The sequence below is a fragment of the Diplotaxodon limnothrissa genome, linkage group LG7 (assembly GCF_057381915.1).
Source record: "Diplotaxodon limnothrissa isolate DT_005_m linkage group LG7, D_limnothrissa_male_GT1.1, whole genome shotgun sequence".
Taxonomy (NCBI): Eukaryota; Metazoa; Chordata; class Actinopteri; order Cichliformes; family Cichlidae; genus Diplotaxodon; species Diplotaxodon limnothrissa.
Window position 1 is genome coordinate 30062617 of NC_140602.1, and position 27291 is coordinate 30089907.

Genomic DNA, 27291 nt, shown 5'->3' on the forward strand with positions numbered 1-27291 from the left:
ATTAAATAATAAACACACTATGGAAAATAAAAAAGTTTCAGTAAAAAATAATATTAAATAAACACTGTCTGTGGGGCAAAATAAATTAAAATGCAATGTCTTTGGGATAAAATTAAAAATAAACAAATGAAAAAAGGGGGAACATTCATTAAAATAAGCGTAATATAAAATAAGAAGCCCGAGCCGAAAAGTTTCTCTGACACTGTCTTGGAAAAATGTTTAATTACATACACTGTTTACGAAGAAAAATATTATCCTTAAAAACCAAAGTTTCATTGTGACAAAAGTAATATTAGTCTTTAACAAACAGTGAACTCTAAAGAATGGTTTCTTGGTGTTTATTCTAAACTTCGTTCTCAACGTTTAAAGTTTTCATTCTCATTTCAATAAAATAAAGCGAAAAACAAGGAAGTGTCTGATTTAAACGCACTCACAGTAATACTTGTGCTGCGCATTACATGCTGTTACACGCTGAATATGATAGCACACTCAGCAGATCTGAAATACGTCACAAAGAGCCACGTGTGCTTCACTGTCACCTGTTGTTGGATAAAAACATTTAAAATTGTTGGATCTTTTTTTTTTAATTAAGCTCGGCACCTGCTCTGCAGCACGGTCTTATTTTCCTCACGATGACGATGAAGAGGCCACCTGGTTTCTGACGTCACGTGCTGTATTTGTTGGATGGATTTTGCGCAGCACAGAGCTGAAGCCAAACACCACAGCGCCTCCGTGTGGTCACTGTAGGTAATGCCAGCAGTGACCACACGGCGTCCCTTAATGAGCTGAAGGTCTCAGGGCAGGACGTCTCAGGTGATCCTGAGCTTCACACTCACACTGAGAGCGTCCGGCACCGGTTCACTGGTTTTAAAAAAACTGAGTTCTGAATGCTGTGATAAATAAAACATGTATTATTGAATTATTACACAGAGCTGTGAATAGCTCTCAGTCTGTCCAGGGCCGGAAGTCACTCAGTTTCATCACAGAGTTTGATGAGATTTTTCACCTGAAACTCAAAATAAAATCATATAAAATATCATTGAACTAATGAAATAAAATTGGGGCTCAAGAGTTGGGCGTTCGTCTTGTAATCAGAAGGTTGCCGGTTCGAGCCCCAGCTCCGACAGTCTCAGTCGTTGTGTCCTTGGGCAAAACACTTCAGCCGTTGTCTACTGGTGGTGGTCAGAGGTCAGAGGGCCCGGTGGCGCCTGTGTCCGGCAGCCTCGCCTCTGTCAGTGTGCCCCAGGGCAGCTGTGGCTACAATGTAGCTTGCCATCACCTGTGTATGAATGGGTGGATGACTGATTGTAGTGTAAAGCGCTTTGGGGTCCATAGAGACTAAGTAAAGCGCTATACAAATACAGGCCATTTATCATAAAAAGAGAGACGGGTGTGGCCTCGGCCTTCCTGCGTCTGATGTTTGACTCAAAATAGAAACACTTGTTGGGCCTCCTGAGAGCCGAGCTTTCACCGAGCGCTTTCCATGTAAGGGGAACTTTGCAGGACCAAAGGCTCCCACCTCAACCCCCACAGGGCTGGTCAGTTCAGATTATCACTGTGTGGCATCTGCATCCCGGACAGCTGCTGTATATAAAGCCTCTGACCCCAAATCATCAGAGAGCAGCATCAGAGTTGATGAGCAGAGATGGTAGGTGTTCTCTCACAGCCCATGGTTATGCTTTTTATACAAATCACAATTTGAAATGTTACCAATGAAGCTAAACGCTCAGAGACCTAACAGAGCGAACCGGATTACTCTGTGTAATACAGTTAATACACTGTATTCTAGATGGTAAACAGTAGTACAATAAAGTTACACTACTCTACACCATCTACAATACAGCACAGAATTATACTACTGTGTATCTACTATAATATAGTTATATTTAAATATGATCTACTAATACATTTATAAACTTCTGTACACCGTCTAGAATACAGTACAGAGTCCTGCTGGTGGCCATCGCTCTGAGGTGTTTCACCCTGCAAATACACTCTTATTTTTATTTCAGCAGTCGCTGAAACAGGTCGGTGCCTGCAGCGTGCATCAAAATGTTCGACCCCGACGACAAAGGCTTCATCCACAAAGAGTTCTCACGCCAACGTCTCCTTATTCAGGCCGTGATAGAAAGTGAAAACACTGAGCGAATGAAAGTGTAAAAATGAAAAGGGCTCGCTTTGGAAATGTTTAGTGACAGGCGTGACATCGATACCTGTGTGTCTGTAGATGAAGCAGATGTTTCAGTCATCAAACATAAACGCAACCAGAAACCTGGACTACAAATCCTTGTGTTACGTCGTCACTCACGGCGAGGAGCAGGACAAATGAAAAAGGAAATGTGATGTTTGTCTTTATCTTGCATCAAATAAAAGTTCAAACATTAAACTCTGAATCTAGTGTCCTTTAATAAGCTGAAGGTCTCAGAGCAGGGCCTCTCAGGCGTCCTGAGCTTCACACTCACACTGAGAGCGTCGGGCACTGGTTCATTAGTTTTATTAGAGTCCAATTTAAAATCAGCAGAGAACAGAAAGATTTCATGAAATAAATATTTAATTAGCAGAGTTCACACTAAAGTTTATAGATATATTATTATATATATATATATTACACATTTATATTTTCAGTGTAAAATATCTGTTATAAAGATGTATACATCTGGTTAAAGTTTCAAAACCTTTTTCTAGTTTTACTGAAGTTTTTATGAACAGACTGGATAAAGATGATGGAGGACGCTACTGCAGTTCCCAGTCTGACCTGATGGTGACAGCACTGTCTCCCCGCTGCTTAAACTCTGACACATTTGCTGTCATGATAACGTGAAGCTGCAGCATCAGGAGGACGTGCTCCAGCCTGCTGACGACGATGATGGCAAAGAGGCAGCGTCAGCATTGTGCTTTTTGATTAATTAGATCATTAGACGTCCTCACTGATGACACGCTGAAACACGGTCGTATCAAAAATATTTTTGGTTTCTGAAAATTGTTATGAAAAAAAACATTTAAGTATCTTATTCCATATTGTTCCATATCCATCATCCTCATCAACCTTGAAGTTCACATTATTAGGGGCGTGGCCTCTGTGACTGACGAGCGGGTGGAGACATAGATGGAGATGTTTGGTCATGAGTGAGAATCAATAAACTCATTATCAGAAAGTGGCAGTATTGTCTAAAAATCTGACACTGAGGCGTCCACGGTGTGAGGAAACAGCACCTCTCCGTGTGATGTCATCAGCTGCACGCCGGAGCTTGGGCGTCTGGGAGGACGAAGAAGGCAAGCGAGTAGGCAGGAAGCTGCAGGTGGCGAGCCGGCAGGAGAAGTTTTCCTTTGAGTTCAGGCAGCGTTTTATCGTCCACCATCATCAACACCTCGCCGTTCAGCTTCACTGACCTGCAGAAACAGGAAATGAGCTCATCAAGCTAACCGCCACACAACGAGTCAAACACAAAGATTACTGAGATATTAATCTTTGCCCATTTCTGCATAACTCATACTGTTTATGATCCTCGGGTGTTAGGGTTGTGTGCGCCCCCTTGTGGTCGGACCGCAGCAGTGCGGGGTGTCATCGGCAGAGTTACCCTTCTCCGGGTTTATGCCTGTATCATTTTCCACCACAGCTTATGAGTCAGATCATGACACCGTAAGAGGAGGATTTAGGATGGGGCTAGTTTGAGATTGGTCGGTTAAATCAGGTAAAGCTTTTGATTTTTATGTAGTTGTTCTCAGAAAGCCTCCTGCAGCTGAGGTGCTGTGGAGCGGTGGACGGGAGTCAGACTGTCGATTCATGCTGACCAGTTTTGACTCACGGCGGTGACCTTTGAACTCTTTTGAAGCACGCCGCTGAGCCCAAACTATGAGGCCATTGTTCGTCCTCCGTCAGCACAGCTGAGATAAAAGCCTGAGAGAGAGTTACACATCAACGGCATCGGTCCTCGACCTGCTGCTGTCTGCATCAGCTGATTCGCTCTCAGGTGGCATTAAATCACCATGACAACAGCTTTCTGTCCGGCACGCTGAAGCAGAGCAAAGCCACAGATCAAAAGCATCAAAAGGTCAACCTCAGCAGCTCTCATAGGACTCGATAAACACCTGAATCTGAGCGTCACAAGACTGAAGCCAGCGTCTGATTCACTGTCGCCCCTGTTTTTGCTTTCATGAGTAAAATAAAATTTTAAAGGATTTAAAAAGTAGCTTTCAGGAAGTGTTGAGGCTCACTTCTGTAGAGAAATGTGAGCTGGTCTTCAGGTTTCTACACCAACCAGCCATCACAGCTGAAACACAGACGGCGTCCCTGCAGATGGTAAAAACTGCAGGTTTCACTGGATGCTGAGGCGATATGATCCGCTGATGCTTCCTCAGCATCAAAACATTTGCTGGATTCTTCTTCATTTTTAAGCTTAGACCGTTTCACCGTCACTGAGTTCAGGAGATCCAGATGTTTCAGAGACTCAGATTCATAAGAACAAAAACAGAAAATGTAAATTTAAAAAGAGAAAAGACATCAGCTCCATGCTTTTATTTTCTGACTCCAGCACAGCAGCTCTGCATGATTCAGAGCTCAGCCCTTGTCTGAAACAAGGCTGGCTTTACGCCACTTTTCTTCTGTTTGGCTCTCCCTCTCACACAGTAGCCGACGGGGCTTCAGTCCCTGAGATGACATCATTCAGATCAAAGAGTAGAAAATACTGTAATAATGAGTGTTCGACCTGCGGGTATCACTACACACACGGAGCTTATTATTCGTAACTTTATCGTGAACCTCCACCACAGGAAGAGCAGAGACAGGACAGGAAGTGAGGAGAGGCAGAACAGGTCGACTATAATGACCTGAACGTGTCTTCTTAGGCTTGCAGAGTTTGGGCCGTCTGACACACAGAGCGGTGTATCATCAGCACATAAAACATCTGCAATGGGCCAATCCTGATGTTCAGGTAGAATCAGGTGTTCATTTACAGATTTTGACCTGTTGCTTCTTCACCGTGTGTATTTCACTAAAAATGGGGGCGGGGCTTATTATCTAAGGTTCACTGTACTTCTGCAGAGCCGGGAATATTTAGTGAAAAACAACTGTCTTCTTTGGGGTCGAAGCAGATTTCTAACTAGGAGGAAAATGGCTTCATTGAGTACATTCAGGCACCTGGAGTAGAGTCCCTCCTCCCCGGGCTGCTCAGACTCCAGGACAAAAGCCTCCACTGTGCTGTTGGAGAAGACGGCGGGCACCGAGATCCTTGCTGGCGTCTTCCCAAGGTTCATTGACATCAGCGTGACCGCTCCACGTCTGTAGCTGCAGACACGCAAAACAGCAGCATTATTACTCAGCTTGACTTCCACTTCACCTCAAACAACACAGAACGAAGCATGAGCTTCGTTTCTACTCACACGAAGCAAAACATGCGCAGAAATTATGTTTAGTTATCAAGGAAATCTCTAGGAAATTACTACTGGTGTCAGTGTACACAGCAAGAAATAAAAAGCTTTTTTCCTCCTTTAAATACTTTTAGTTTGAAGATGTTTGTTCCTGAGCTGAAGTAAAAGACATTCAGGTTTTCAGAAACTGAGATATTAATCTTTGCCCATTTCTGCATAATTCAGAATTCAGGTTTGAGATGAGTTTTGAATAACGCTTTAAGAATTTCAATCTTTTCTTATTTTAAGATTTAAGAAATTTTTTTTCTGTTTCTGTTTCCAGACGTTTTTGCTGGTTTATAGGAAAAATAAACCTTAAAGATCCAAAGCTCAGCTGATTCATTAAAAGGACAGTTCACTTTCAAATCTGAGTTTTTCTTTCCTCTGGCTTGTAGTGAGTCTGAGCAGCTCCATGTAGAAACTATTTTGTTGTACAGGACATTGCTTGAAGGGAGCTGTAGCAGCTGTTAACCATTTATCTGTTACTTCTAACTGCTAATACCTTACATCATTACCGTGAGCTAGCTATTTCTAGCTATTTCAGACCACTGCAGAGACAGCTGTTTAGACAGCTGTATAAACAGCTGGACGGGCCGGAAGAAAATCCCGTCCACCTGATGTGGCAGGGTTACTGGTGGTGGGAGGTCTCGGTGTTTGTATGAGGGCAGGATGTGAAGCGTACCTCTTCCTGTTGGTGCAGTGCAGATACATCCTCACTCGTTTACTTCGGCCAAACTCAGAAAGCACTTGAATCTTTAAAACCTCCGGTCCAACCAGCCTCTTGTAGAGAACAGACAGCCAATAATCCTGAAAGAGGACACGACCTTTACTGGACAACGACAAACTGTGAAGATCTGGAAATGCATCGAGCACATAAACTAACAGCAGCTTATTTCAGCCACGTTAACGCTCAGTATTAGTGTGAAGGTCCTGATTTGATCAGATTAACATACATTTTCTGACAAATGATCAGTTAATGAACTCACTGAGTCTGTGCTAAACATGTCCGTTTAGGTTTTTAATTAATTTGATGTCCCAAAGTGGACAAAATTAACCTCTTAAGCCCCAACGCCCCCTGATACAGGGGCAAAAGGCAGGAGATCAGTTAGGCTTGGGGCTTAAGAGGTTAAGCAATAACATCCAATCTGAGTGTAGGAAGGAGGAACTCTTAAAACGATTTTGCACAGGTAAAAAACATGAAAGCGTAGCTGGAATACTTAAGAGAATTAACCTGACTCTGTCTTACAGGAAGAGGATCCAGGTTGTCGTCCACCAGGTGGTAACTCCCAGAGCCGATGAGCACCTGCCTCATCACGATATCCAGGCCGAGTGCTGCTCCCAGGCCTAATTTATCCAGCCACCTGCACAGATTCCCAGCATGGAGACATCTCAGCAGCAACTCAGAGATATTTGAGAGTGTTTCAGAGATGCTGAGAGCAGAAATGTTCATCCACAGAAAAACACACTCAGCAGAATAAAAATCGTTTACTGAAAGAAAGAAATCAGTCTGAAAAACACCAACGAGGTCCAGAGGTCTAGAAGACTACGAGGAAATGGTCTCTGAGCTCATGCCTGAATGCCTTCATGATGGCTTTATGTTTCTGGTCTGACTGAAGGTCTGGCTGAATACAACACGACGTTCATGATGTTCAGAGAGAAGACTAAAGCAGGGCAGACATGAGGGACTCACATGAATCCTGCGACGAACGTGTCCGACAGTCCTGCAGCTCCTCCTCCGTACGCCGAGCTTGTCTCTCCGAGCCAAACCGACTTTCCCGGAGACGCCAGCTTCACTTTCTGAGCCGGATGAGAAGAAACAATCCCGGTGAAACTCCGAACACACCCAGCACAGAGCTGCTGGCACACAGCACAGCGTTACCTTCATGACTTCATTGGTCTTTAAGGCCAGTGAGTCCAGGACTTCAGGATCCAGGAAGTCCTTCACAGACGTGTCTCTGCCGTTCACGTAATAACTGACAAACAGGAGAGCAAGTTTATTTTATGAGTTATGAATGAAGCATTCACAGCAGTAAAGCAGCATGAAGGCTTGGGAATAAAAGAACAGTTTTTCAGGCCGAGGTGTCACTGATATCCTTTAAAATTAAATCAGGTGTGCCTCAGGGCTCGAGTTTAGGACCACTGCTGGTCTCAACCAGTGCTCAGCTGTTTGTGAATGATGTGATCATTGTTAAGCCTAATTTATCACCCAAACTAACTGTCAGTGTGGATGATGAATAATAATCTTATCTTGACTTAAATCTCTTCTTGTCTGATTATGATTCAGAATTTTGGACTTTCTGAAGAAAGTATTGATGCTTTATGACCAACTTTCAACTTAAAAAGTCCAAAACTATTTTCTGAATTTATGGTTTAATAAATTCAAAATTAGGAGACTTCAAACAAATATTTGGAGACAGATTTATGTTGGTTTTGTTGTCTTTATGGGAGCATACAGACACTTTATATCCACTGAATGTCATTTGGACTAAAAATATTAGAATTTTGTTAAGTTTTAATAACTTTGACATTCTGTTTCCTTGCAACAAGATTTGTGTTACAAATGCTAAATAATTTGTTCTGAACAGTCTCTGACTGATATGTACATTTGCAGTTTCACAATAAAAGCATGGGAAAAGTATCTCACTGTCAGTAGGAGTGCATAAACTTTTAATTACCTCCGATGGACGGAGAAGCTTTCAGGCTGTAAATGACTGTAAATGTGACATTTTTCACATTTACAGTTAAAATGCAAAGTTTTTATGCACGTCGCTTGTGACTGCATGCATTATGTTGTGAGAGTAGACTTAACTCAGAAATTACATTTCAGAGTAAATAAAGTGAGGGTGAACTCACTGGTGCCAGGTACAGGCGTCGATGGCCTCGGCTCCGGTCTGCAGGAATCTGCAACAGTCACAAGAATTCATGGATAAATCGGCAGCGTCGGCTCAGTAATTAAGTTGTTTTCTGTCTTATTCCTGCAGACTGAAGCTCACATGTGACTCTGTAACTCAGTTAGAGCACAAAAATTAGCTGCTTCCCTTTAATAAAAAGTTTTAGGTTTCTCTGCATCGTTGGTATCTGAGAGACGTTAAAACATCACATCAGATCAAAAAGCTGAAAACTTCAGAATCTGTCAGCTCATGACAGACGAGGAGCAGAGTGAATAAAATTCCTGAAAACAGAGAGAAATAAAGTAAAAAACGTTCATTTTTTATTATGTGTCTTGTTTTCAAAAATTCGTAACGCAAAATTTCATGTGAGGAAAAAAATTCATTGAAAAAAAATGTAATTTTTTCCCCCAAACATTTTATGCTCTTTTGTGTTGACAGCAGAAACTTTTCATGAGCTGTCTCTGTACAGTGACCTTTGACCTCTCACCCGTCCAGTAAGTCTACGTGGTGGTTTCTCGGCTGGCCAACGTCCGGCCCGTACAGCCCAGCATCTTGGTACAGTTTGGACTCTGACATCATCTTCCTGAGACGAATGAAGTCCAGCCCGAGCTGATGCCCATCCACCCGGATCCCGGCCTTCTTCTCGAAGCTGTTTGGCTCTGATTAGAGATCACTTTGATTAGAGATCATGTAAAGAAGAAAGGTGACTTCCTGTCTGTGCGTCACGCCACATGAAGGCGAGGAAGTGAAACTGAAACATTGGATAAGAAACCGCAGCGTTTCAGCATTATGCCAGATATTATCACTGAAAGCAGAATAAAGAAGAAGAAGGAGCCTGAGAAGATTTTACACTAACAGTGTCAGCCTGTTACTGATGCTCTGATTTACGGGTTTGATCAGGTGGTAGGAAACACACATCACTAGCTGCATTTCAAAATAAAAGGCAGAATAAAGTCTGCAGGCCTAAATAAGCAGGTCACAGACTCAAGCTGATTGAGGCTCTGTGATTATTGATTATCAGCTGATCAGAGAAGGAGTCGTACCGTTTCCGAGCTCCCAGGACATCCCATAATGTCTGGACTGGCAGTACTGCAGCAGCAGGGCAGCATTGCTGTTGTTCCAGCTGTTGTCAGCCGTCCTCAGCAGAGCATTCAGGCCGAAGATGAGCTGGAAGCCAGAGCAGTTGGCGAAGGCATGCAGCTGGTCCACGGTGAGCTCTGAGAGGGAGACGACAGTCAGAGGACGGGTGGCATCTCCATGGCAACGCCTGACAGACATCAGGACTCACCTGTGAAGAAGAAGCTCCTGTATGTACCCAGCAGGTCCTCCTTCATCAGGACCAGCTTCTGCTTCGCCCAGTCGCACTTCAGATGCTCCTCCATCCACGGGGGTAGGAAAGTCTGGTCACATGACTCACCTGGGAGTTTCAACGGTCACAGAGAGGTCAGGAAGTCAGAGACTCACATTTCAACTATTTAAAAGTTTCAACACTTAAAAACTGAATAAGAAGAAAAAGTCTCCAACCTGAACTTAGACTAAAAACAAAAGAATCACATGACACATTAAAAAAATAATTTCCTGTAAATAAAACAAAGAAATCAACATGTTCCAGATCAGTGTGATGTCAGAGAGGTCACAAGGTGATCGTGTTTACCTGCAGCGTCCTGAGGCTCCTCCCACTGTTGCCTCCTGTGAGGCTCAAACACCATGAAGTCCTGCCGCGTCCCCCCAAATCGCAGGAAGGCCGGACTCAGAGCTGCTGCAAGCGTCCTCATCCTCCGAGAGCTGCAGAGAAACCTCAGAGTCACTCCCATGATGCACTGCTGCACTGACAGCAGTACGCAGTTCACATTAAAGAATGCTCGGAAATATTCGCGGGTCAAAGCACCGAAACCTGCTGGTTTTAAACGACCCCAGCTCTGTTTCACTTTGATCTTTGATCTGAAATCTAAGTTTTGAAATTATTTTGTTGTCACAACTCCTGAAGGGTTACGAAGAATAACTCTGATGTCATAGTTTTTAAGTTGGTCAACCGTTTTGACTACAAACATGTGACTTTAACTTGATTTCCTTTCCTGGTTTTGAGACTTTGGAAATGATTTTACTCGTGACCTCTGACCTCTGGTTTCCACATGCAGAGATCTGTGCTGATTATCTCACATCCATCATGTTACTGAAACAGAAGGGATTTTGGAGCTCGAGTTTATTCCCGGAGCACAAACGTGTCGGATTCACAGAGAAACATGAATCTAAGTTTGGCTGTCGAGATTCAAAGTTCAAATTTACAGCAGTTTTATTTCAGATGATCAGGTTATGAGGGTCAGCAGGTTACTCGGGTTATTCTCAGATCTAAGAGTGTTTGTGGTTCTCGGGTGTGCTCCTGCTTAAACAGGAACTCTGGGAATTCCCATGCGGACTCTGGAAACAGAAGTGAAACCTGGATTGACTCAGGATCACCTTACTTCTCAATCCTTTAAAGATTTTAAAATCAGGTTCAGATTTTTTTTTTTTTTCCAAACTTGAACTGCAGGTGATACTCACCTGGTCTGAGACTGCGGGAGGCGGAGCTAACAGGTTTCAGGTGAACTGACTCAGGATCAGATTTGAAAGTGAAACAAAAGTTTGAAAGTTTTGATCCTTAGAGTTTTTGATTTTGTGACCTCTGACCTCCCGTCTGTTTTAACCCGGTGTTTCCTGTTTAACGGGACAATCGTCGGTGGATTAGAGTCAGAGCTCACCTCAGTAGCCACACGAAGCTCTCCTGTGAAGCCAGACTCGCGTCGATGGTCACGGACAGAAAGCGCGGATCCACGCGTCGCAGAGGGGCCGACACGTCCACGCCCAAACCCAGACCGGGGTCCCGGTCCGGCTCCCCGGGGGGTCCATCAGGGAGCCGGGATCCTCCGGTTCCGGTTACCAGAGTCCCGGTGCAGCAGAGCGCGCACAGCAGCAGCGCGAGCCTCATGTCTGTCACACTTCCTGTTTCGCGTCCTCGTGCGCGCACACAGAACGACCGGGACCTCAAATCACGAACTTATATGCAGGTCCAACATTTCAGCAGGGATCACGAGAGACGACACTCCATCAATCGATCAGTGATCAATGACCTGAAATTAATATTCATCTAATAACGAGCCAGAAACGAAGAAACCTGCGAACATGTTACCGTGACAGAAACACGCATGAACTGTCCCACGAATACAAAACTCAATAAAAATACACATAAATATTTAATGCTTAAAAAAACGAAACTATGACAAAAAGTCAAAAATTAAATATTAATAAAATGTCCCACAAACACATATGAGACCACAGCCCACAAACCAACACTAAAATAAATTATCAAAAGACTCAAATTTATGTCCTCAGAATTCATGATTTAAAAACAAAACAAAACAAAACCAAAAACCTTTTTAAATATTTTTATATTTAAAGACAAAAAAAATCAGATGACCTAAAATGTAGATTAAAATGTCAAAAAATATGAACACATCTAAAGAACACCAAAATCTTCCAAATAAGAGAAAAATGTCAAAAATATATCATCAAAAATGGAAACAGTTCGACTTAACCAAACAAACTGAAATTAAAAATCAAATGAATCCACTGCAAATAAAAACAGAGTACACATTTTTTATTTGATGACACACATGCTTTTATTTTGGTAGGTCAGCTGTCTGATGTAGCAGACAAATTATTTTCAGTTTCCAGAATAAATAAATGCCCAAAAAACACAGACAGAAAATAAAGTTTAAATATTTAATGTTTAAAATTTACTAAAATGAGAAAAGTCGCAGTAATGAGTCATTTTCTCAAAGCAGTGAACCATCAGGTGCAGGTCGCCTCCATCAACTGACATTCTGTGTGCTCCGGAGGTGAAGACATGATGATGTCATGGCAAAAACAGCTGACAGCTTCCTGCTGATGGCACCTGAGGTTGAAACAGACTCACTTGAGCTCACCTGACACACTCACACTGCTCAGGTGAAGCTGAAACCTTTAACGAGCAGAAAATGACCTTTAACGTTTCCTCGCGTGAAAAAACGACCTTCGCGTTCTCAGTGTGATAACAAGAAGTACAGACGACAAAATAAGAGCGCAATGAATGGCTGAAAGAAGGTGAGGAGAACAGGAAGTGAAGCTTTTGGCACAGACACGGCGAGGACATCCCAGTTACTTTAATAAGAAATGATGTCACAGTGAGATCAGAAGTGTTCAAAGAGGGTAGAACTCCTGAGAAGATGTCAGAGCTGTGGCAGGTCAGAGGGCGGCGCCAGCAGTTCATCCACTTCCTCCTGCAGAGCTGCGGCTTTCTCATTCACGAGCATCTGAAACAAAGAAACTGTCACAGTTAAACTTCCTGTTTCAGTGTTTCTTCACACTGTAATGTCATCAAACACGGAGACCGACTGTGAGTGTTGTCAGCTCCACAGAGCATCACATCAGTCATTTAACACCATCAGTACTCGTGCTGATTTCAGGTACGGTGATCAGCTCGTGTGGGCGCGATCTCTGAGGACAGTCTCACCTTGGCTGAGGCCACGATCTGATTGGCCTGTTTCCTGTACAGGTTCTGGATGGCTGTGCAGAGAGCGGCTGGGTCGGCGTTCGCCATGTGAGTCAGTGTCTTGTAGCCGGCAGCGTACAGCTGCTTTGCTCTCGACTGCAGGGAAAAAAAGAGGTGATGTCAGAGCTTCAGCTGAGGCAGAGGACATGGAGAAGCTATGGAGGCTCAGATGGTTCTCACTTAAAATCACCTGAAGCAAAAAAAAACTTTTCACGTTGAATAAAACTGTTCCCTTGATACAGAAACGTCGAGCATGGGACACCTCAGGGTTGCGAGCGCCGCCCATTTCTCTTTAACCTGCTGACACGAACATCAGCAGCTCAGCACGTTCACCGATGAGTCAGCGGTGACTGGGACAAAAGTGAAACATCTGGCAGAGGAGAGGTGGGACGGGCCGTGAGCCGAATAACAACCGCACCCGAACCACCTCCTGCTCACGGAGGTGTCAGCAGCACTTACATTCTCTCAGAATCATTAACACGCCACATTCAGCACAGGATGCACTTCCTGTAGCGAGTTTAAATATGTCTACAAAATAAAGTTCAAATAATCCTGAAACGTGACCTTTTAGTTTGAATGTCTCCAGAGTGAATCTGATTAATCAGGCTGAGTGGAATAAGCCGACATGAGAAACATCTGGCTCCCCTCTGCAGCGTTTTTAAACCAAAATATAAAAAGTGATCTAAGAGGAGTTTAATAAAGTGAAGTGTGAGGGAACCGGATGCATCAGCGATCTTCAGAGAAGAAAGCTGTGGCCTAAATCCTTCTGAGCTTTCACGTCACAGTGAGATAAAGTAAAACTTTACAGCCATGATGGGACATTTCACACGTTAACATGACGGAGCGAAGACACAGAACCTGAACATTCTCCCTGACCTTCACTACCTTCATCAGGTACACCTCCAGGGCTGCTTTCAGAAACATCAATAAAGAGAAGAAGAAGAAAGAATGGATGCTAACAGGATCAATGAAAGCTGACAGGAAGGAACTTAAAGCTGTAATAACCCTTTTACAAAATAAAACCTGAGCTGAGGTGGATGAAGATGGTGTTCATGTGATCAGTAACTGCTGAAATGGTCCACTTCCTGTGGTCCACAAACTCACGTGTTTATTACATAGAGATGGGAGTGTACTGGAGCTCTAATGTGCACTTGTGCAGGAAGTAGAATCGAGTGACAGCAGAGGATGCGAGCGCTGATGCGTTGACAAAATAACAGAACATGTTTTTTTTGTAAACCCTCCAAGCTGACAACAGGCTGATGATGTCATCACCCCGAACTGTGACGGTGCGGAAACTCATCACTCTTAACGTGTTTCAATGATGTCACACGAGCACACAGTAAGAAAAGGATGCAGGAGGAGAAAAAGAAAAAGAAGAAGAAGAAAGCAGGTGAAGAAGGTGTCTCACCTCCAGGACTCCGGCCACCTCCATCAGAGGGATAAGCTCCGCCTTCACGCAGTAACTGAGGCGCCGTGTCAGCTCGGCGAGCAGCGCTCTGAACGGCCAGAACTCCTCGAGCTCCTGAGACACAGAAACATCAGAGCATCACCATCTCACCTGAGACACACCTGCTGGCTCACCTTCAGCCTGCCCATTTTGGTATGACCTCCGGGTAAACTCCAGTGGTACCTCAGCAAAGTGCAGCACACAGGAGCAGAAGGCAGAGGCGGAGCCGAGCAGCGTCTGCACGAAGCCACGGCTCAGCTGGAAACGCTCGGAGACGCTCCAGACGTCCGTTTCCTTCAGCAGCGAGAAGAGAACAAGAGCGAGGTACATCCTCCTCACCGCCGCCAAGTTCACGCCCTGAAACAAACAGAGCACGCTGCTGAGCGGGGGGGCTCGATCACAAAGTTCAGAGAGCAAGAAGATTATGACGTCATCATAATCTGCCTTCATCACCTGCACCACTTGTCAGGTCAAATTCAAAGATCACGTTTGTCATATCCAGCGTTCATGGAGCAGGCTGAACTCCAGTCATGATTTTCGATGTTAGTAAGTTTCAGTGAAACGATTAAACTGACGTCACAACAACCTGCAGCAGAAACGATGATGTCAGGTCGCCACTCGCCTCCTTTGAGAAAGGCGCGTCTGTGACCCTCAACAGGAAGTGACTCTGTTTCTACTTCCCCCTCCGACGTGTCTTTACTGTGTCATTATTATTCACAGTTGCCTGCTCGTGCTTCACGTCTCATTTTTACTTCCTCACCATTTAAAGGAGCTTGTGGAAAAAGGTCACGACCTTTAACCTTTCGATTTGTGCCATGCAAACAACATTAACATTTCCTACTGTGAAGGTGCAAACATCCACCTCTGGAGGGTGGAGCTGGAGTAAGGGAACGGCCTGAGTCCGTCACATCACAAGGGTTGGGTATCATCACCGATTTCTATAATCGATTCGATTCAATTTGGACTCAGACAGTCAGAAATATTATAATTCTGATCATTTGTCAGTACTGACACTTGTGAGATGCCTTTGTGTCAAAGTAACTGAGGATAAAACACAGAAAAACATGGAGATTTTCCCGGCCTGTCTTTTTATAGCAGATAACCGCCTTAAAAATATTCTGCAGTAGAACAAAAACGGAAGAAAACCACGAATCAACATATGAACATTACCTGACGCTACTGAAGTGATGTAGAGCAAAGTCATAGAGGTTTAATTAGAGACATAGAAGTGTTTTGCAATTTGGCACCATTTGTAAAATTTTACATTTCTTTGGTATTGAACAGCAGAAATTAGGCTTTCTTGTTGGATGTTATCATTTTTGGAAAAAACAAACAAACAAACAGAGGCTGACAGCGCTGTAAACGACAGTAGACTGGTGCGTAATAAGCAATAATAATGTAATAAATAATGCAGAAAACAGATTTTTGATGGTAAACTGCTCTTGAAATACAGGGGGGAGGGGAGTGTGTGATTTTATCGTGGTGGAAGCAAAACAGCAAAAATAAGAGAGAATTCATGACAATGTGAAGTGTACTTTGGATCTTCTTTTGCTGCTGGTTCAGTGAATTTTGGTCAGAGTGACAAAACCTCCAGCTTCAGAATCTGTGAGATGTCTGCTTTCAGCACCGACGGCTTGTCAGTGCTTTGTGGTTACGTCTTTAGTCAAGTTAAAATCGATTTGAATTGGAAAATCGATTTTTTTAAACCCACCCCTACACATCACACCAGAGCTCGGCAGTTATAAAAAACTAATCTGGCAGGATTAAGCCCGTCAGATCAGATCAGACCCTGAAATCCAGCAGTTCAAAGGGAAAACAGGATTACATGATCAGATTAAATCAGAGGAGCCAATACAGCTTTTTTTTTAAAAACAAAAAACAAATTCAGATCAAAAACTCCAGTTTTTGTTGCTTATTGGAACAGGATCAGGATTACTGTGATTCCAGCAGAGGGCTGGATTCAGGCTGGAAACATGAAATAAAAACTCCAGAGTTAATCAAACAAGAAAACTAGAACTGATAGACGGTGCTACAAACTGCATTACACTGTGTATTAAATACTATATTAACATAATAATATATTTTCATACAGTGATGATTATTTATGGAGCACTGTATTTCATACATGTGATATACATGTATAAATATTCAGGATTTGCGTTTTTATTCATTAAATTTAAAGCTATGAGATCTACATTAAACTGAGCTGTGTGTTATGAATGAAGAATACCGTCACAGTAGAGAACAGTTTAATCAATGCTCTTGATGTTTGCTGCCCTCTGCTGGTCATGTTTTACATTTTTACATGCTTTTACTTCAGGGGAGTAAAAGCATGACGACAGTGCACAAAGTTGCTTCCTGTTTCCAACCTGCTTTGCTTGCTAACAGCAGCAGCTCTTACTTTTGGCTTTTGTGGTCGTGCAGTTGTTTATGGTAAATGGCCTGCATTTGTATAGCGCTTTACTTAGTCCCTAAAGACCCCAAAGCGCTTTACACAACCAGTCATCCACCCATTCACACACACATTCACACACTGGTGACGGCAAGCTACATTGTAGCCACAGCTGCCCTGGGGCGCACAGAGGCGAGGCTGCCGGACACTGGCGCCACCGGGCCCTCTGACCACCACCAGTAGGCAAACATGGGGTTAGTATCTTGCCCAAGGATATTTGGCATGCAGCCAGGAGGCAGCTTGGGATCGGACTACCAACCTTCTGATTAGTGGCTGACCTGCTCTGCCACCTGAGCTACAGCCACCCCAGTTGTTTATTTCATGCAGCATTTGTATGAAAGAATTTTAAAGGTTGTGGATAAAATAATGAATTAGTGCTGATGAAATAGCTCTTAGTAAAATTAAAATAGTTAAGGCTCTTTTATGTTGGTGAATTTGGTGTCTGCCGCCCAGGTAAAGTATTGCTGATCCAGATTTGGTAAAGTCATCCAATTTTTTTTTGTTTCGTTTTTTTTAACTGGATTAGGAGAAACAGCAGCACTCTGTGAGATTTCACAGTGAAGCTGGATGTTTTTATCCTGTACTGAAGCTTTAATCTGTCTGGAAGCGTTCAGCGTGTTTTAATCTGAGCTTCTAACAGACCTTCAAAACCGCGGCCACACATCACATATCCAGATGCTTCCTCCATCACTCTGCGTTCACCTGCGCAGCTTCTGGTCTTCATCTTTGATTTCATGGATGCGTGTTCGTGATTCTCTCTTTACAGTCAGGTTCGAGTACATTTCACAGGTCACGTCTCAAAAACAATGAAATAAAACCTGAACATCTCAAGCATTAAATCTGTGGTCTGAACTTTCTTACCTTCTTTACTGTCTGTCCTGCAGCTTTTCTTGCCACGAAACTCTCAGGCACGCCAACAGCAGCTGACATCTTCTGCTCAGCCACAGACAACAGTGTGAACTGCAGATGAGGAAGACGAAGCAGAGAGCAGCTTGTGAGAGATGTGAGGAGGAGGAGGCCAAGAGGCTCTGAGGCAGGCTCTGCTTACCTGCCTGAAGAAGATCATCCAGTCAGGTTTGCACTGATCAATCAGGTCGTACGGGGTCACCAGGTAGACCAGGTGCAGGTAGCTGTTGAGCAGCAGAGACTCCAGGCCTTTGGAGAGGTCTTTGTAGAGGACCTCAGCATAGGTCAGATCCACCGAGGCTGAAGAACACCATGAATGCTTTAATTCATCGTCACGAATCATAACAGCTACAGACACACAAAACTACACCATCGCAGTTTTCTGACCTTACAAAAGGATCTTTGAAACTTTATTTAAGCCCAATGAATCGAAACATCTGACAACAGTGGGACCAGACTGGGACCACGGTGGGACCAGACTGGGACACGAGTTTACCCTGTTCAGGATCTTTGGTGGCCGGCCCAGGCTAAAATGACCCTCCATGTTTGAATCTGTTTTAACTCCTCCTCCTTTAAATCAACTGTCTTCTTATTGGCTGCTCCTCATGAACATAAGTGGGTGAGTCTTGTGTGTCTGAGATGACCATATTAGGGATTTCCCTCGCTATAACATCATGCAGAGCCAACAGGAGCAAAACTCTGCAACTCTGTGTTCATTGTTGATTTTCAGAATCATGATTAAACATGACGTTCTAAGTCATGTGAGAGGAAGTAAGGAGTCCTACAGGTATGCCGAGGGTACCTTTGTACGTAGCCTTTCCCAGCTTGGTGACCCGCAGACTCTGACTGTGCGAGTCTACTGTGATGAGCTCTTTCTCCTTCAGGACATCCACGCACTGCTGCACTGCCTCCAGCAGGCTCCTCCCCACACACAGCTGCTGCCACTGCACAAACAGCAGCGTTCCCTGCAGGAAGTCCTGCAGCTGCTCCACGGATGATGTGATCTGCAGAAACCACGAGACATAAGGACAATAGCACCAGTTGAATCAGGCTGTGATCTGATTATTTTTAAAAACATATTGATCAGGCATCCTGATTGGCCAGTTCAGCAACAAAAACAAGGATATATGGAAATATTTGGATCCATTATATTCTGTGAACTGAATATTTCGAAGCTTGTGTTCGTTAGACAATGTTGCCATCAGTGACACAAACCAAACAAAATAAAAACCTAGAATTACCTAGAATTAGCTAGAATGAACCAGAATTACAGACAGATTCACTGATACAGAAAAATCAGCTGCTTCTTTATAAACCACTAATTCAGTTTAGTTTTTCAAAATAAAAGCGAAAAGAAAGTCAGACCCCACAGAGGTACCATTTGATATTAAATAATGATGCAGAGATAAAAGAGATTAGCGCCTGCTGGCTAATCTGCTCGGATTTGGAGTGAATTAGAAGGATTTACGTTTAATCCAATGAGGGACAGGACGAGGCTCAGGAGGCCTTTTCCATCATCGTGCATCAGGTTGCTGTAACAGCTCTCCATCGGCGCGCACACCAGTGTTTTAGCCTGAAATCACACAAAAGCAGAATTATCTGACATCTGTTAGTTTAACTGAATGCTTTTATTTTGTCATAACTCACAGGAAACTGATCAGATTGTTTTAGCAGGAGTCGGAGATGGTGGAGAAGTCATAAAGAGTTATTGTTATGTTATTATATCGACCTTAATTTTATTGTTTTTAACACATTACCAGGGCTGGACTGGCCATCGGGCATACCAGGTATTTGCCCGGTGGGCTGCTTGTGATTTTTCGTATTTATGGACCAATGGGGTTTTATTTCTTTTAATTTTTTAACGGTATAAATGAATGGTGGTGGATTAGCCAGTTGGTCGTGATCGACTCTGGGCTGGACCAATTACAGCCGAGGAGGTCGAACTTTAAAGTTGAGGTGAAAAGGAACGCAATTTGTGCCGTACTTCAGCTAGAAAGTTGCTAATTCAATCATGAAACTGATCAATGATCAGCTTTTCTCTCTGCGCCAGAAACAGAAACCTGTGGCTGTAGCACTAAACAACAGCAGCACGTTTAAGCTTGATCAGCTGTTGTTAGAATTTATTTAATATTAATTTCTAGTATCAGCTGATGTTTGCTGGAGCCACAGCTGTAAAGCTGCTGGTCATGATATCGGTTTGTATATCTGGTGAGAGGGAAACATGAAGATAAAACCAGGAGATGTCCTTACTGAATCATCAGAGCTGAACAGGTGATGGAGAAACAGGTTTACCTTTTAGGTGACATGAATGAGTTGAAGGGAAGTTATGAACTGTTTCTGAGAGACAAATAACACCAGGATCCTTTTTTTTATGTAGCTGACAGCTGGTAACTGTGCAGGGGCGCATCTAGCAAAGTTTTGCCAGGGGGGCAGGTAGGGCATTAACAGGGAGAGGGGGGCACAAAGAAATACTTTTCTTTCTTATTCTCATTTAAAATGTCTTGCTTTTCATGAATAATTATCTGAATCTTACAACCAAATTTTACATCTGATGTAAAATGTATAGAAATCCATTATTGTATTTAGTAAATATTAAGCCTAGTATACACCCTAGTAAGTTATAGTATTCTTTCCTTTGGGAAGGTACCATCTGTGCAGTCTGCAATTCTCTTGAAGAAAGATGTTGAATCTATTTAATTACTGGAGAAAAATAATAGATTTATGTGCATTTGTTTGATACGTGCATTAAATTAAAATCGGTTTTGTCAGTTAAGCATCTTGAGGCAGAGGGTGGGGGAGTGGTTCCCTATTTTTTTCCTTTGGCAACCCTATTAGTTAGGTATATGTAATTATAAATTAGGTTGTTTTATATTTTTGCTAAGTACTGTTTAGAATACCAGAATAGGGAGGATGGTGTAGGTTTAAGTTTATTATAAAGGCTTTATGGCTTTTCCTATAATACCATGGTGGGCTGGTCACTAGTCAAAATACCCGGGCTTGTCCCAGTCCAACCCTGCACATTACAGAGGTTTCTGTGCAGCTGCTGACCTCAAATAAACACACACAAAGATTTAATAAAGCTTTTAAACCTTTTAACTCTTTTAATTTAACGTTTCTTTGTTTTTTTAATAACCTAAAACAGATTTTATGCCTGCAGGTCTGTATTTCAGATATCTGAGGATTAAGAAAAGTATTTTGACATAATATTGTTGGAAAGCTTCAGTTTTTAGGCTCACTGTTTTTAATCAGACATCAGTTTGAGTCCCTCATGGCTCTAGTTACCATGTTCCTGTCCTTCTCCTGCAGGATCAGGATGCTCTCGCCCACCGAATCGATCCCCGCTCGGCCGGCTCGTCCGACCATCTGCTTGTACTGGCTCCTCTTCAGGAAGTCCGTGGCTATGTACGGCGAGCGCAGGATCACTCTGTGTGCAAACAGAGGTCAAACCGGGGTCAAACAGAGGTCAGATCATTTCAGCAGCAGCAAATGTGCATAACCTTTGATATGTACACATGAACACGCAGGTGAGCTCCTGACTGCTGTGACAGGAAAGGGAAAAAGCTGTTTAATGAGCGGCTCACCTGCGAGCAGGTAGGTTGATCCCTGCAGCTAGGGTGGAGGTGCAGGTGAGGAGGCAGAGGACCCCGCTGGAGTAGGCCTCCTCCACCAGTTTCCTCTCCTCGGATGTCAGCCCGCTGTGGTGGTACGCCACGCCATACGGCACAGTGACCTTTAACACCGGGCACAACGAGCCATTCCCGCTGTCCCGCAGCTCCCTGAGGAGGACGCCCTTCTCCTCCTCGCGGTGCCGCAAGAAGTCCCTGAAAGAGTCGAGAAAGGTTTCTGAGTCAGTGATTGGCATGGGCGGCAGAGTGGGAGGAGTCACCCAGTGGCTGCTGCTCACTCTTTCAGATATTTGCAGATCATCGCCGCCACATTCTCGCAGTTCTTCTTGGTGGGACAGAAGAGCAGACACGAGTGCGCTGGGATGACCTCGGTCACCAGAGCGATGATGTGATCCGGGTCGATCTTCTGCATCGTGCTCGAGTACTGCAGGAAAGAGAAAGACCAAGCACCACGAAAACGAAAGAGGAGGACATTAAACTTTAATTTACTGCAGGAAAAATGTCTCCTGTACATATTAATGTGGCCACGGCGTGTTGGTGTGATCCTCCACTGTATTGTTAGAGTTAATTATGTTTTTTACTTACTTTAAAGTTGAGAAGACGTGAGAACCTGAAGCAGTTCTCTTCTTTTGGGTCCACCTCGTAGATGGTGTCGTGCAGTTTGACGAATTCCTTCAGCTGAACCTGGAAAAAATCAAAATAAAATAAATCACAGAGCGCCAATTTACCCAAACTCTCAAAATGAGTTTAAAAGACAGGAAGAAGCCCCGCTGATAGAAACCAGCAGTTCCATGCAACGATCTTGAAACACAAGTTCTCCTCTGACTATCACCAGCTCATCCACATCCATTTTCATATGTGCAGCTGATAAGTCGTGACTAATTCTGAGAGTTGCATTTGCATGACACACAGACCTGATTTTAGTTAATGAGCAACTTTAACAACGCTCAGTGAGCCCCTCAAACAGCTGCTCAGTGTCAGGAACTGTTTTCAGCGGTGGACTAATCTGTGTGTTATGCTCGAGCAAGTCCTTGTGGAAGCAGGAAGTTAGGGTCAGTGTTCACTCGAGGGTTTTATAAGGTTCGGGTGCAGCTTTGATTCAATCACTTACAGGCCTGAAGTTGTTCGTGTAATTTTCAGCCCTCAGAAACATCTGCAGGTCTTTGATATTCCCCAGAGTGGCGCTCATTCCTATTATCTGAGTTGTTTCTGGAAAAAAAAGAAAAAGAACCCAAAAGCAAGAAGTTTGTTTTTAACTTAAGGCTGGATTGAGTTATGGAGACTATAAGAAGACACTTACTGCTCACATATTGAACTTTGGCCAGAGTCATTTCTATAATGGCCCCTCTGCTGCCGTCACCCAGCATGTGAAGCTGCAGAAGAAACAAAATCTCAGTTAAATGTCCTCCAGCCGTATAAAACACCTTTCATCCAAAGTGGGAGGTACCTCATCAACCACCACCAGTCCAAGGTTATCCAGCCTGCTGCTCTCTATCAGAGAGTTGACGAGGCTGTGAGCCTTCTCTATGGTTGCGATGTAAAGGGACGTCTTGTTTCTTCTCTTCACGGGAGGAAACCTGCCCTTGCTGCCAGCGTACTCCTCCACCATGAAGTCCAGCTCCAGACCAAAGCTTGCTAAACCACGCACCTGGAAAAGTGAAAAGTACTTCCTAAGAGTTCAAAACGAAGGCTGTTAATGTCTCTGAAAGGTGTCCCACAAGGCTCTAGTTTTGATCCTCTTTTATTTCTTATGAACATAAATATGATAATGATATGATTAGAGATGGAAATCGAGAGTAGTAGTGCAATTCCTTGGAATCGTTAATCTGCCTGCCTATGGATCCTGCTTATCAGTTCTTGCACTCTCACTACGATCAGCTGATTTCAGTTTGTGTGCCAGAGGAAAATAGTGGTGCAGTCTTCAGTGTGGACATGGACATGACTTTTATTTTTATTGCACAAAAGGATGAGAGTGTGATGGTAAAGTGGAGACTGCTCCAGGACAGAAAAACGGCATCACTGTTAACACAGCTTCAGCTCTTCACAAGCACCTGCACAGCCAGCATGCTAACACTAAGCTAGCCAAGAGCCCAGAGCGATTTTAAAGCTGAGTGAATGCTGACCCCAGACCAGCACCGTGATAAAATGAATCGTCATTTGTGTTGAAGACAACCATTGCTGAACTTCAACAGGTAACAAACTGATAAGCAGTCAGGCCCGTTTCTACCTTTTCATGTTTCTAAAGTGGCATAGAATCACCATGACAACTGCTTTAACCTCCTAAGACTCGAACTCTTCCATGGCATGCATTTTTAATTTATCTTTAATATTTGGGCATATTGGGACCTGATGAATGTCAAAACAAAGAATTACCAGATTTTTTTTTTTACTGATTTTTGTTTCTAAGAAAAATGAGAGCCACATGAGGATATTTGTTTAAAATTTCGATAGAACAGTAGTAGTATAATGTCCTCGTAAGCAATGTTCCCTCTAAGCTGCGCGCGTGCGCAATTGCGCACTGCTGGCACGTCTCTGCGCAGAAAAAATCTGCGTTGCGTACAAAAAAAAATCTAACCTGAATTGAAATTAAAGTAAATACGCTAACAATTCTGTTTGGCAGTAAGTGACTGGCTGCTCCCGTATGGGATTAGAACGATGCCACCTTATTCCATAGTTCAGCCAATCACGCGATTCACATTCGTATATACGCAGCTAATCAACGTCGCTGACAGGCTATGACAGCGTCCTTATATGCCGACGCCGGTGTTTTATGCTGGGCTCACACTGTGCGATTTTTGGCCCATTTTGAGCCGATTTTTGAGTCGTGCGACCGTTTTGGCGATCGGCCGGATTTTGGCCTTCATCGTGTAGTATACGTGGGGTAACGAGAAGCGATTGAGACCTCACGACCAGCTCCCGATCATCAATCGCTTGGTCGTGAGGGTGTCACCGCAGTTTCTCACACTGCGCACGCGCAAACACAAATGTCAGCGAAAAAGACGGAGCAGCACGGCTGTGCAGCGTGTGATCTGGACACAAGCGATGGAGGCACAACTTGTAGAACTATGGCAAGTTCATCCGAGCCTTTTCGATGTGGCCTCACAAAATTATCACGACCACAACAACCGTGAAAATAGTTGGATCTACATTGCTGCTCAATCACAGCTGCCTGATCATGTTTTTCATTAGCAATTTAGCAAAGTTGATGGTGGTGGTGTGCGTGTCTGTGTGAGTGAAAGACAGAGAGAGAGAGCGACAGAATTTCTGTTATAACCTTCATTTTATGGACGCACAGTGTGAGCAGTCGGGTCGCATCAGAGCATCGGACCGTATAGTGTGAGACTCTGCATCGTGACCTATGAACTTCTAACCCCTGCGAGTCAATCGTACAGTTTGAGCAGGAGCTGAATCGCGCGACTAAAAAAAATCGCACAGTGTAAGCCCAGCATTAGCTAGCAAAGCGGCTGATGTGGAGTGAAGCCACGTTAATGACAACGTGTACAACCACTGGAGATGTGAGCAGGACAGACGGAACAATTGACGGAAAAGGTGTGGACTTTATACCAGTTTTTAAATGGTGTTGATAGGCCACGTAAAACCAGAGTTATGATAAAAATATGTGCAATGTAACGTTCTGCATTACTTTTAAGAAAAGTGCTCAGTGTAATAACTTTTTTACTTTACTTTTTTGAGTAATGACCCCAACACTGATCACAACAAAGAGAGAAAATACCTCCAACATGCACAAACCTTTGACCACACTGCATGTAATTAATTTGCATGAATGTAATGTCTTTGATATGGTGCTTAAAGATGGTGGTGACTCTCAAAGTGGAGCCAATGAGAATTGATAAGGAAATCGATAATCCACACTACCATGGCAGTTTGTATCACCCCACAGTGCTATATTTCTGATTTTTATTTGTATTTCTTCTAAGCGCAAATTAAAATTTACGCTTAGAAGAAGTTTTATCATTTTATATTTTAAGTCAAAGCTTGTTATCCCACACAACCAGAAAGTCATTACTTCTACTTCTCTTTTATTCCACAAACACAAATATTATTATCCTCTGATGTCAAGTTCTATGCAGATGATATACTTTTATATCTGAGACCAAAAGCTAACTAACCATTTGCTCGTGTTCAGGAGTGAGAGTAACATCAACAATAATCCCAGTCTGAAAGTTTCCCTACAGAACATTAAACAACATCGATTAATTTTACTCATTTGCCTATTACCCATTAGCAGCTCAGTAGCATCTACTAGCATTTATGCATTCTGTTGACAAAACAGACTTTTCTGATATGTTTTGATGTTCTGTGGTTTCTGTACCTTCTCCTGCACCAGCGATATGTAGGGCAAGATGAACAGACAGTCCTTCCTCCTGCACAGCAGTTCTCTGAGGATAAGGATCTCTGCCACTAGAGTTTTCCCACCACTGGTGGGAAGGGAGTAGATCAGATTCTTCCTCTGCTGAACACAGTCCAAGTTCAGACACGTCTGCTGCCAGTCTGAAGAAACCCAAAAAAACAAAACCGGTTGTAAATGTCTTCACTTGACTTATTCTGTGCAGAAACTACAATATTTCAATTTTATTGTGATATACAAAAATCTCACCATACAAACTCTGGATTCCTCTCAGTTTAAACATCAGCTCCTTCACTTTGCTTGGAAGCCCAAAGAATGGCCCAAGGTCAGGCATGTCAGCAGAGACAGTCTCCATGGCCTGCATGGCGACGTTTATCTCCTCAGAAACCACCGCCTCCTTCAGCATCGCTGTCCGTGAAACGGCAGAAGGAGCCGCTGCGTTGCCAAGCATCGTCCTCTTCAGCTGGTCGGCAACGCTCCTCCTCGCTCCGGCTGGTCTCCTGAGTGGACCCTCTCCGTTTGCTAGTCCTCTGAAAGGCGTTGAGGTTTTGTCTCTGTCCTGGAGTCGGCTTCTCTTCGCCTTCTCCTGAACTTCCTCCTGAAACTGCAGCTGGCTAGCCGGTAGGTCCTCGAAGGGTTCATCTCCAAGGCCGTCCAGAATGAAGTCTGAGAGGACATCCTCGTCTTCTGGTTGTTGCTCCACCCCTCGAAGCCTTTCATTTTGCTCGGCATCATCCAGTTTTGCCAGGACAGACGAATCCCCTAAGATGCTGTCATAGTCGCCGAATAAATCCTCGCTGTCGCTGCAGTACTGCCAAGAAAAAAAGAATACCACCAGCGTGGACTTCAAACAGGTTATTAATCGATCAGGGCATCATTTTTCTTTCTGATTTCTGATTACTCTATGACCAACTGAGTCATTAAACACATCGGGGAGGTGTTCACTGAGCTCAGAGATTAGGTGAGGAGGAGGCCCATTTTCTCACAGACTTCAATGCACTCAGACTTGAGGAGAGTCGAACCCTGCTGGTCAATATGCAAGATGTACCTCCACAGTTCTGCTTTCAGCCATGATGCTGCTGATCCTCCTGTTGGAGTTGCATAGCGGGGAACAGACAGCCCCTCCCCTCTTCCTGGCAGGTGTCAGGTAAGCTTTCAGGTGGTCTCTCGCCCTCTTCCTCTGACAGACTCGTTTTATTTTGACTTCCAGCCTTCCGTAGTTCATCCCTGTGAGCGCAGACCCCTGCGGCTACATGTGAAACACAATAAACATTTTATAGTTCTCGCATACTTCACTAACCTGCTGCTGCAGCCATTTAAACGCCACCTTAAACAAGTTGACGTTAAATGATGAGACCTAAAAACACCAAAGAGCCCACACAGGCTCAGTGAGCAGCTAGCTAGCAAGCGCCGGCATTCAGTTACAAAAACTACAAATTAATCACAAACAAGCTCAAATAAATAAAAGTGTGTCCATGGAATAACTTTTAACACCACCAGTAATAATAACGTTCACTAAACGCGCATCTACAGCAGCTCAGCGAATCCTTCATTCAAAATAACTATCATTAATCCTGGAGTGAGAGAGAAATGCCACCATCACTTCCGCTTTCGGTTTACTGAGGCG

The 27291-nt window shown here is 43.7% G+C and overlaps 2 protein-coding genes across 2 annotated transcripts; both read right to left on the reverse strand.

Moving 5' to 3' along the window:
• Nucleotides 1–3230: 3230 nt before the first annotated feature.
• hpse (heparanase) lies at nucleotides 3231–11262 on the reverse strand. Its single transcript, XM_085357871.1, has 12 exons — nucleotides 11036–11262; nucleotides 9952–10082; nucleotides 9586–9714; nucleotides 9341–9514; nucleotides 8785–8956; nucleotides 8260–8307; nucleotides 7286–7379; nucleotides 7097–7203; nucleotides 6653–6767; nucleotides 6089–6213; nucleotides 5138–5284; nucleotides 3231–3390 (listed from the first exon to the last, which is right to left on the reverse strand). Exons 1-12 carry the CDS (start codon nucleotides 11260–11262, stop codon nucleotides 3231–3233), a joined length of 1629 nt encoding a protein of 542 aa, XP_085213997.1.
• A 954-nt stretch (nucleotides 11263–12216) lies between these two features.
• On the reverse strand, nucleotides 12217–26895 carry helq (helicase, POLQ like). The gene is made up of 18 exons (XM_085357872.1): nucleotides 26713–26895; nucleotides 25914–26475; nucleotides 25629–25807; nucleotides 22743–22943; nucleotides 22596–22668; nucleotides 22407–22504; nucleotides 21881–21979; nucleotides 21574–21719; nucleotides 21251–21490; nucleotides 20952–21093; nucleotides 19138–19242; nucleotides 18472–18673; nucleotides 17812–17969; nucleotides 17625–17723; nucleotides 14495–14668; nucleotides 14273–14386; nucleotides 12826–12960; nucleotides 12217–12625 (listed from the first exon to the last, which is right to left on the reverse strand). Exons 1-18 carry the CDS (start codon nucleotides 26887–26889, stop codon nucleotides 12542–12544), a joined length of 2988 nt encoding a protein of 995 aa, XP_085213998.1. The 5' UTR covers nucleotides 26890–26895; the 3' UTR covers nucleotides 12217–12541.
• Nucleotides 26896–27291: the final 396 nt, after the last annotated feature.